The following is an 11,437-nucleotide window of genomic DNA, read 5'->3' as shown; positions in this document are numbered from 1 at the left end:
TCTGAAGCAACAAATGGGGTTCTGTCCGTCTGACCCTGTCACTGTCACTCATCGGCGCATCCAAAAAAAAGATTATCGATCTTAATGAAATTCCTGTTATGCCCTCGACCACTTTTCCCTTGTTTCGTCTCGTAATAGAAACACTGGTTATGGTTGGAGTTGGTATCCAAAGAGGAAGAAATATCTTTGGATCCTTTTTCCCCGTTACAATCTCTTTCAACTCTCATTTTCGTTCTGTATCCTGAAGCTGAAGCCTCATTTTTTATAATAGAAAAAGTTTGACTTTTTTTTCTTTTTTCTTTTTTCACTGAACCGATTTTGGGACTGTGATTGATTATTTTTAACACCCTTTGTGATTTGCCATCTTATCTTCAGTGAGAACCCAGTTGCTAGATTGTTACTTGTTAGTCTTAACTACTTTGGTTGGTGTTTTTTTTTTTCTTTTTTCTTTGTGATAAACAATGAACTCTTCAGCAAGGTTGGATTCAGCTGTGTTTCAGCTCACACCCACTCGAACCAGGTAACAGTCTATACCCATTCATCAATGGATTCATTGAATATTTTGTTGGGTTTCTTCCACTTTTGTCTTTTCTCACCCCATTAGAAAAACCATGAACTTACTAAATTAAGGAATATGTTAAGAGCTATACAATGTGAAGTTTTCTTCAGTTAATACCTGGGATGTTTAATAGTCCTGCAGTAGATGAATTCATTTAAGGGTGTTACTAAATTTAGATCATTTCTTTAATAGGCAAGTGGTTCTGTTCAGTTTTACTCTAAAGTCTGCTTATTTAATTGGAGCCTACATGAACATGGATGTTATCTGCCAGTTTAATCATAAATCTTGTGGCTGATTTCAGGGCGTTAAACAGATTAAATTTGGTTAGGGAATTCTATGTGTGATCAAATTCGAAGTTTTATGGATATCAAAGTGCTGTAAAACTCAAGTTTAAGAAAGGGGGACTAACTCTGGGAAACTTTATTTTGTTTTTAATTGTGATTTTTATGTCACTAACTTATCTATGTGAAAGCTCATTCAAAGCAATTACATACTGTTTGTAGCCTGACTTGTGGTTTTGACCCTTCACCCTCCCTGCTGTTCTGTTAATCAGGTTTGACTTGGTTATAACTGTGAATGGAAAGAAGGAGAAAATTGCCTCAGGCTTGCTCAGTCCATTCCTTTCCCACTTGAAGGCTGCTCAGGATCAGATGGCCAAGGGCGGTTATTCAATTTTTCTTGAGCCTGAGGGTGGAAGGGATGCTACATGGTTTACTAGGGGAACTGTTGAAAGGTTTGACTTCTTTTTTTTCTTTATTATTGTGTTCAGCAAAACTTGGAAATTGAATTTACTTAAATATGCTTCTTAGACATTATCATTGGTATTATTGCATCCAGTGCTCAGCATGGATCTAGAATGCCTTTTTGAAAATTTCTCTTCTTGTTGCTGTATTCTTTAGACCAAAATTCCTGTTATATCTCTTTTGTTTTACTCTTTCCGAAGCAAAGGGAAATGGCAGTAAAACCGTGCTTTGAAATTAAAAATAAATAAATGACTTGTAAGGCTAGAGACTTAAAGTTTTCCCTCTTACAAATGTTTCTAGGTCACATTTCATTTTCAAATAAAAAAAAAAATAGCTTTCTGAACTAATTTTCTCTGCTTCTATAGGTTTGTTCGCTTTGTGAACACTCCTGAGATATTGGAACGTGTGTATACTATAGAATCTGAAATATTACAAATTGAAGAGGCAATTGCAATTCAAGGAAATAATTCTTTAGGGATTAGCACTGTAAGTAAATATCTGGTATTATTGTATGATTCATTGACAGCACTTAACAGTCTGTTTCAATAATCGTGTATTTCTGCAGGTGGAAGAAAACCAAGTAAAACATGTGGAAAACACTGAAGGTATTTTTGAAAGAACAAGTATTTCTATTGCAAGTTCTCATTGTGTACAAGTACTACTAACTTGTATTGAACAAAATATGGGCGTATTTAAAGTTCGGCTTATATTTATAATTGTTCATAACTAAAAAGCTTGCTGCTTTGCACAGGTAGGAAGGCTCAGCAGGATACTAATGAGGAGAAAGCAATTGTCCTTTACAAGGTTTGTAGGTCTTTGACAATTAATACCCTATTCTTTCGGTGATTTTATTATTTCCTAATCAGTCTATGTGGTTATGTGCCAGCCTGATGCACAGCCACCTGAAGCAAATGGAAGCATCGCATCAGAAGGAAACTCAAAGTAAACTCCATATGTCCTTCAATTCCCCCCCCCCCCCCCCCCCCTTTCTATGACCATCTCTCACAGAGTAGAAAATTTTAACTTTTAATTAAGGGTTGTATATGATTAAATAATAAAATTCGTCAAGTATCAGTTCCAGACCTAACATACTTGAAGCTTTATCAGTTAATTTTCTTGCTGGAATATGCTAGTGACAAGGAGGGGAACCTTGGCTTGGCACAACGGTTGATGTTTTTGCCATGTGACCCGGAGGTCACAGGTTCGGTTGGTGTAATCAGCCTATTGCAAATGCAAGATAAGACTGCATTCTATAGACCCTTTCCTGAACCCTGTACAGCAGGAACTTTATAGCACCGGGTTGCCCTTTTAATATGCTAGTGACAAATAAAGGAAAGATGTTACCAACATGGACGACTTCTATTGTAGTTACTTTAAAAAATAAAAATTCTGATAAACTTACTTTTAGTTTGGACATCTTTTATTCCATTACAGAGAATACAGAAATTCTGTTTGGAGTAAGCCAGAAAAGGAATTTTATGGTGAATCTTGTATAAGCTTGCCCATAACATAATATTTACCACTTGAAGATAATTGTTTGTCCACTACTTCATTAAAAGCAGCATGTTGGAGGGCTATGTATTTTTTCTATTTAGGATTATTGAACAGGTATGAAAGTGGAGATGTTTTTAATGCATCTATGATAGCTTAGACTTTTGGGAAACTGTTTCTACATTGTTATAAACTTTTAATTAAAGCTCAGTTGGATTGACCTTTTTGTTTCCTCCAATTCTACATAAATATGATAAATAAGCTGCTATTTTCTTAATTTGTTCTGTAGTCGTTGAGCTTCTTTGCACTATCTGGAATAGGTTGTTAGCATCTGTTTTATATTCACTTCTATTACATATTGTGATAGGGTTCATCTTCTGAAAGTCCTAGAAACACGTAAGTCAGTGCTGCAGAAGGAGCAGGGCATGGCATTTGCACGAGCTGTTGCTGCTGGTTTTGACATTGACTATATACCAGTTTTGATGTCATTTGCTGAATGCTTTGGAGCATCTCGCCTGATGTAAGAGAACTTGTTTTTCTTAAACCATTATGACCTTAAACATCAGTTGATGAAATATTGGGTTCTTCATCCATTGACCGGTAAAATACATGACTTGTGGACAATCTTGCTAATGCTATTTTTTGTCACATGTCAGGGATGCATGCACAAACTTTAGGGATCTTTGGAAAAGAAAACATGAAACTGGACAATGGCTTGAAATTGCTGCTGATGAAGTGATGTCCAATCGCTCAGACTTCTCTGCTTTACATGCATCTGGCGTTATACTTCCCAATATGGCCTCTGGATCCCATACTGAATTGGACTCGGAGAATAATGTGAAAGCAAGTTCAGGTACCTGATGTTTCCAGCACACTGAGCTTGTGATTCATGTACTGTTCATGACTTAAACATATACATTTATATTAACTCATTACTCTTTCTTATATGCACAAGCACAGGCATACACATATTTGGACCAAACCTGATTTTCGCAATTTCTTTTTCCTTCTTTTTGGAATATAATGAGCTGCTACTTCAAAGAATCTAGAGGCCTGTTGGCTCACATTGTTCTGAATGGCTCATGTTGATAAGCCTTCTACCTGTGTTTGTTTTCCGCTTTCTTTTTTATCTTGGTTACTGATGTAGAACAGCAAGGGTAATTTGGAACTCATGGGGTAAGGTTTCATAGGGGTGATCACAGGTTGGATTTGGTTGTTTTTGGGGAAAAATAAAAATCAAACTGATCGAGTTTAGTTGGGTTGGGTTGGGTCGTGCTGAGACAATTTTATTATCAACCCAAACCAGCTCAACCCAATTATACTGGGGTTGGTTCGTTCAGGTCAAGTAGTCAGGTTCACATTTTTAAAATATTTTAAAAAAATAGAAAATTAAAGTGATTGGGTTGGTCCAGATTTAATTGGGTTGAGAAAAAGCAAAATCTGATGCCTGAAGCCCTAAACCAATTGAGGTTGGGTTGGCATGAGATGAACTAAAATCAACTCGACTAACCAACCAAACCTGTATTTTATGTATTGTTTCTGGTGACTGGTAGGATTGATTGGATCATCAGGTCAAATTAGACCATGATCACCCCTATATTTCAAGGGATCAATTTACAGGACCTACAAAGTTGGTATTTAGGGTTTGTCAATTTGATGGGTGCTGCAGTTAATATAAAGAAGAATCGACTGGGGTTTTGTTGAAATAAAATTTTAATGCTGCCTGCCAAGAAAAGTAGATCTGGGCACGTCATAAAAATTAGAGAAGATGGGGGAGTAATTGAGAAGAAGAAAACTAAACTAGGATTAACACCACCAAGAACAAAGCAACTTGCTGCAGTAATTATAAAATTGATCACTCATTATTTTTTATAGTTGAGTACATCATTTAAATAGGACTAGTCAAAACTTGTGAACCTAGTAATTCACAACTTTTAGACTGAAGTTAAATAAATAACAAGCCATTAATAAACATATATAAAAGCTCAGATAATTTAAGCAAACTAAGGGAAAGCGCATAAGACACATGTACATGCATGTAACAAAAATACCTGACTGCAAGGCCGTAACAGTGAATTACTGAAATACCAGTGGCATTGAAAAAAATTTTCTTGTGGGACAATAGAAAATATAATATTTTTGGTGACAGTGGAAAGTATAATATGAACTAAAGTGATAGCATACTAATCCTAACAAACATAATATTAGCCCTGAATAATGAGATACTTTGATCCCTAAGCTTATGCCTTCTTGATGTTGATGCTACTGCTACCTGTGCCAGTTACCTGTTTGGGAACCCTAGAAAATGCTAGAATAAGTGTATCTCTGAAAGTAGTGAGATGGACATAATATGAACTTGCAAAACTGAAATTTTGTATTTTTCCTGTATTTTATGTTAGCGAGCACGATACTCAATTTCTTCCAAAGATAAGGAAATGTGGTTATCCTGCAAAATTGTTTTTGTTTTGGTAGCTTCTTTTTCTTTGCAATGTTGAAACAAAATCAATAAAAGTTTATGCATGATACTTTTCTAGAAAGGAATTGTCATTTTAGAATAATGGTATATACATTTTGGTTTCATAAGCAATGCAAATTGTTGCCTTGATGAAAATGGACTGCAACACATCTAATAGGTTTTGAAATTATCAGACAATTCTACTTTTTCAAATTGTTAAGTCATGGTATCTGACTTATAACTTTCTTTTCCTGTGTGAAGATGAAGATTTGATTCCTCAACTGAGAGTTTTAAATAATGAATTACAGTCCATGTCTGCATTTTTTTCTTAATTAGAAATATGTCTTGAGATTCTTGGTTACACATTTCCAGATCTGCCTCCAATGGACCGCCAATCATCTGTTGGCCACCAAGACAATAATATTCAAGGTCAATTTCCACATTATATGTTCCCTCCTTGGCCTGTTCATTCTCCCCCAGGTGCTGTGCCAGTCTTTCCACCATATCCAGTGCAGGGTATACCCTACTATCAAACATATCCAGGAAACAGTCCATTTATGCAGCCAACTTATCCACCTATGGAGGATCCCAGTCTAATTGCTAGTCAAAATATGGGGCACAGAAGGCATTCCATGGATAGTAGGCACAACAATACTGAGTCAGAAACATGGGATGTAGAAGCTTCAAAATCAAGGTTGCAGGATGGAGTCGATATGGAGAGGGAAGGTTCACAGACTGGAGATCGGAGGAAGAAAGCTAGCCGATTAGGTAGACAGAAATCTGGCACGGTGGTCATTCGGAACATCAATTACATAACAAAGACAGAAAACTCTTCTGGAAGTGGATCATATTCTGATTCTGCCTCAGAAACTGATGAAGATAAAGATAATCAAGAATCTGTGAAGACCTCAAAAAGAAGGGGCTTCGGAAAAGAATCTTCGAAGAAGTTGAATTCATCTGATAAGGAAGAAACAGATCATGGGAAGGATGCAGATGGAGGACACTGGCAAGCATTCCAAAATTGTTTACTGAGAGATGCTGATGAAGATAGACATGACATTGACCAAGGCCAATTTGATCAGGTAAAGGTAGGTGACATGAGAAGAAAAAAACACATTGCAGTCAATGATCCTTTAGTTTTTAGTGAGAGGGATATGCATGAAGTTCAAGGGAATTGCACTATTGATATGCATAGCATTAGCAACGGGTTGACCCACATGCCTAAGGCATCCAATGATGCTTTATTGTTATCTGGAAGGGCAGGGCAGTCTGGTGATGGAAGGTCTGCAGATGATGTACAATCTATAGAGGTAAACGGAAGAAGGGGTGGTTATAGGAGGGCTGCCAGTGATGATTTCATCATTCCTAAACAAGAAAGTCAGTTTGGTAATTCATATCCTTCCTCATATATGGAAACTGCCAGTGGACCTGGTTATTCAAACAATAATGTGGATAGGAAGTTGTCTCATGATATGAATGATGATTCCTACATATTAGAGTATAGATCAATCCAAGTCAATGAGGCAGGAAATGTTGAAAGAAATGCTATTGACATGGACTCTGAATTCCCAATGTTGCATCAAAAGGAAGAAAAATCTTCTTATGAGACAAACCGTATCAATTATCTGCCAGATGACTTGAGCATGATGCCTGAACGAGGAGCTGAAAGGGGGTCAATGAGTTATGACCCTGCTTTAGACTATGAAATGCAGGCCCAGGCTGGTGGTGTTTTACAAGATAAGAACAAAAAGGTATTGGCTGACACCAAACCAGGAACTAAGAGGTTAGATAAGGAGCCAAAATCAAAAGTAACTCCAAAGAGTGCTGATAAAACAAAGTCTGTTGGGCCTATAAGGAGAGGGAAGACTTCTAAACTTAGTCCTTTGGATGAAGCACGGGCACGTGCTGAGAAGTTGCGAAATTACAAAGCTGATCTCCAGAAAATGAAGAAAGAGAAGGTACTCACTTCTATTCCCATAGCTCCCATCCCTTCTTAATACAATTAATTAGCTTAAAATGAATGTGAAACATTTAGTCAAGATCAGTGACCTTGTATATTGCAATTTGACGTAGTTTTTAGTGCATGTACATTTATATTAATTGAAGATTCATATCTTGAAGGCCCTTCATCTTTTATTCAACACTTTATTTCCTTTCATTTATAATAACTAGGAAGAGGAAGAGAAAAAACGCCTAGAAGCTTTAAAGATGGAGAGGCAAAAGAGGATTGCTTCCAAGAGTAGCTCAATCACTATGCAGTCGCCAGTGCCCTCACAGCTAACCAAGAAACAATTTCCAACAAAACTTTCTCCAAGCTTTCATAAAGGTTCAAAATTTAGTGATTCAGAACCAGGACCATCCTCACCCCTTCAAAGATTCCCCATCAAAACTGTTTCTGTTGGATCTAATGATTCTTTAAAAGCCTCAAAAACCAGCAGATTGAATACTAAAAGTCACTTGGATGATAGCAAATTAAGCCGGTCAGTTTCTTCTTTGCCTGAATCTAAGCTAGAGAAGGGTGATAGTACAACTGATTCTAAGGCATCAATGGCACGGATTAGAAGATTGTCAGAACCTAAGATGAGTACCATTCGTCAGACTTCCTCAGTTAAACCAAATGGCACCAGGACAATATCCAAGACTAAGGCAGCTGATGGACCCGAGAGCAAAAAGATTTCTGCTATTGTGAGTCATGATAAAAGCAGGACAGCAGCCCTTCCAGAACTAAAAGTGAGAACACCTAAAGCAAGTGAGATTGTACATAACAGGGCATCAGTCAAAGAGAAGACACAGAAGTTGAATGATAACAAGTCTTCTATGAATTCAGATGGTACCATACTGAAGAAAAATGAAATGGGAACTTCATCCAATGATGATGGAGATGACAATCCTGTAGTTGAGAAGACTGTTGTGATGCTTGAGTGTGAGAAACCGTATGCCCCTGCTATTCGCAAGCCAGAAGAAAAGTTTGGGATACCAAAGAAACATTATGATAATGATGAAGTGACAGAGAAAACTGAGACAGCAGCAAATTATGTTGCTATTCGTGCTCCTATTTCACCATTAAGCATGGATATAATAGATAAAGAAACCTCAGAGAGCCAATCACACCTGCAACCCATATCTACCGAGGTATGTATTCATAACTTAAAGTAGCTTTGATAAATAGTTTAACTGCCTTGTTAGTTCGTACTCTTGTAAAGGTAACATGCTTCAAAAACTTTTATGCAAACATGATAGTGTGAGTGAGGACAAATGTTCTCATAAATTACAGTAAATATAAGTATTGCAATCACCTTATCCTGCCATCTATATTCCATCAATGTTATTGTATGAGACTTGAAAACTGTACCAATTACCTAATATATTATGTTTCCTATAATCCATGCTTCACTAAGCATAAGGATGTACCTGCAATTGTTCATGCTTATTGTAAATTGTGGAAATAGTATTATACTGCTAAATTTTGGTCCCACCATATAAGGATGGCCCAGGGCACAAGGTTCCTACCATTATCAGTTCTTGGGAGGGTCAAATGTATGCAACCTTACTCGCGCTAGTTGAGAGGTTGTTTCCACTAGTAGAACCGGTGAGTAGTGGCCACTAGGTCACATATCGTCAATGCGCCAAGCTCATCATTTGGTCCTGCCATATACTTTCTACAAGTTTCTGTTTTTCCACACATTATTATACAATTCAGTTATTATGTGTGGAAGAGAAGTCTTTGTTCAGTTCTATGATAATTAGAAATTTGCTAATATTTGATTTTTGAATTTCCGAAATGATGTTTTATTTTAGACCTTTTACTGTTTGGGCAAGAAATTTTAATTTGATTTTAATATTAAATTATTCATGTTTCTTTACCTAACAACATAAGTTTTAGGGGGAATTTGTTCAAGACACGGTATCTAAACATCTATGACTAAGTGTTTTAGAGTTCGATCCTTGTTGCCCCATTCTTCTAATAGAAAGTTGAAATTCAGCACTAGGTGGACATGTTTGTCCATGCTTCAAGTCCTCAGGAATCTTGCTTGTGGGACATGTTAAGAGATATAATATAAAATCATTCATGTGTCTTCATTAAAAAAGCTTAAGCTTTCGAAAGAGATGGTTCATGACACATGCTCATATTGTTTATCCAAATTCTTCATGGATGGGATAATTTCTTGGTGCATCAGCTAATTTTGCATATAATATCTCTTCCAAAATCAGGTCATAATGGATTATACAGGGAAAGAACCTTCAAAATCATCCAGCGTTTGCATTACGGAGACATATCATGCTCCATATGCTCGAGTTTCTTCTATGGAAGATCCTAGTACAAGAAATAGTGAGTATGGTAAATCAGCCCCCACAAGTTTAGAGACTGCAGCAATTGGTGTGGAGACTGTTAAAGCACACGTGTCTGACACTAGGAACTCAACGCTTGAGAAGATTCCTGAAGCAATTGAGAAGCCTCAGGTAAAGGAATCATCAAAAGGGTTTAGACGACTGCTAAAGTTTGGAAAAAAGAGTCATAGCTCAGCTACTGCTGGTGGCAACATGGAATCACATAATGTCAGCATTGATGGTTCTGAGGCAGATGAGGTTGGAACTAACGATTCCTCTAACGAAGGTAATGTGCTCCTTATGGGCATCAGCATAATAAATTAGTATCCAGCGATTATGTCCCTGGAAAACTTTCTGATATATGGTACACTGCCACATCTAGGACCTCAATTTTAGTAATCATTGAGTTGAATGATGATACAATGATCCACCAAGTACGCAACTTTCACATTTTCTATGAAAAAACTGCTAGGGCTGAGGTCCAATCCATTATTAGGTCAAAGCTGACAAATACTTAAATGAGTTTAGGGACTACACGCACAAAACTCAACACCCACGCATACACTCTTTTTCCTTCTTTGTTAGCCATTTAAAGGTGCTATACATTAAAAAAAGATTTTTTGTGAGCTTTTGTGAACAGAACTAAGCTATGGTTTTGAACATTCAAGATTATGACATACAGTGTAACATCTCATAAAATTATTCCACTTTTTGAATAATTATACAATTAAAGTATCTTCTTACATATGCACTTACCTAAACTGTGTTGTATTTGGGGTACATCAATATTGTTCCCGTTTCCTGTCATGGAATAATGATCCTGTGTTCACTTCACTTGTATCCCATCACTCAGAAATGAATTTGATTTCTCTATAACTCTTAAGGTATACTTGCCTCTGTAGTGTTGACTCCACTGACCTGCAGCCGTTAATTCAGGAATGACTTTGGTTTCTTAGAACTACAAAGCGTACATTGAGTTTGGATAGTAATTGAAAAGTCAATAACCTAGACTATTCAATCATGTACTAATAACTGATGGCTGATGGCTTGGTAAGTCGTGTATTTTTACTATAGCCTGTGCTTTAGAGCATAGCTAGATCTTAGTGGATTTTTCATATGTACGTGTTTGTTCCTTTTCATTATTGCCTTTGTAGTGTCAAATGTTTGAAGATCAATTAAGTTGTCGACAGATTGTTTTGAAGAACTCCGCCATATTCAATTTCATGCATGACATATATGTACTTAAACTGACCATCATATTTCCCATGTCATCTTCAGTTCATACTTTGAAGAATTTGATCGCTCAAGATGAAACTCCCACAGCCAGCACAACTCAACATAAGTGTAAGCACTCAGTGCATGTTCATTTATCCCTACCCTCTTTGCTAACATTATCATCTACGTTCTTATTCTGAAATATGTACATGGTAAACGTTTTGTTGTGCAGCCTCTCGCTCTTTCTCCTTGTTATCACCATTTCGAGGCAAGAATAGTGAAAAGAAGATTATGATGGCTTAGTGGATGCTGTTATTGGTAAGGTTGATGCAGTGACAAGCTTGAAGACTCTTCACTTTGATTCTTTTCATTTTTTTCCCCTCTAGTGTCCATGAGTTATTGTCTAGCTGGATAAGATATCTGGGTAATGCATTGCTATGAAATTGGTCTTTGTATATTCATGTTTTGTGGTTCATTTGCCAAAGTAATTTGTATATTTTACTCTCTTCTGATTTATATCTCTGGATTAAGGAGGATCTCTACAGCATTCACTTTTGGAACTGGGATGATGATTGAATTATTATATCCGATGAGACTTGAGCAACTTGTTTTGGATCTAACATTTTTTGTAAAACATAATTCCAC

The 11,437-nt window shown here is 36.7% G+C and overlaps 1 protein-coding gene across 1 annotated transcript; it reads left to right on the top strand.

Moving 5' to 3' along the window:
• Window positions 1-304: 304 nt before the first annotated feature.
• On the top strand, window positions 305-11,293 carry LOC133313439 (COP1-interacting protein 7-like). Its single transcript, XM_061514814.1, has 13 exons — window positions 305-520; window positions 1,113-1,292; window positions 1,668-1,788; window positions 1,868-1,907; window positions 2,054-2,106; window positions 2,189-2,244; window positions 3,161-3,313; window positions 3,450-3,646; window positions 5,621-7,206; window positions 7,421-8,380; window positions 9,461-9,863; window positions 10,856-10,921; window positions 11,025-11,293. The coding sequence occupies exons 1-13, from the start codon at window positions 462-464 to the stop codon at window positions 11,093-11,095; spliced, it is 3,945 nt and encodes a 1,314-aa protein (XP_061370798.1). The 5' UTR covers window positions 305-461; the 3' UTR covers window positions 11,096-11,293.
• The last annotated feature ends 144 nt before the right edge of the window (window positions 11,294-11,437 follow it).

This window comes from Gastrolobium bilobum, unplaced genomic scaffold (genome assembly GCF_033153095.1).
Source record: "Gastrolobium bilobum isolate Gb01-03AN ecotype WA unplaced genomic scaffold, APGP_CSIRO_Gbil_v1 utg11941, whole genome shotgun sequence".
NCBI lineage: Eukaryota > Viridiplantae > Streptophyta > Magnoliopsida > Fabales > Fabaceae > Gastrolobium > Gastrolobium bilobum.
Note: the sequence above shows the minus strand (reverse complement) of the source record. Positions and strands in the feature narration are given on the sequence as shown.

What these genes read in the sequence shown, in the direction of transcription:
- LOC133313439 (XM_061514814.1), top strand. Translation starts at nt 462, where the DNA reads ATGAACTCTTCAGCAAGGTTGGATTCAGCTGTGTTTCAGCTCACACCC. An exon ending in CTCACACCCACTCGAACCAG is followed by an intron (nt 521 to 1,112) that starts GTAACAGTCTAT and finishes TCTGTTAATCAG; the next exon opens with GTTTGACTTGGTTATAACTG. An exon ending in TGCAACCCATATCTACCGAG is followed by an intron (nt 8,381 to 9,460) that starts GTATGTATTCAT and finishes TTCCAAAATCAG; the next exon opens with GTCATAATGGATTATACAGG.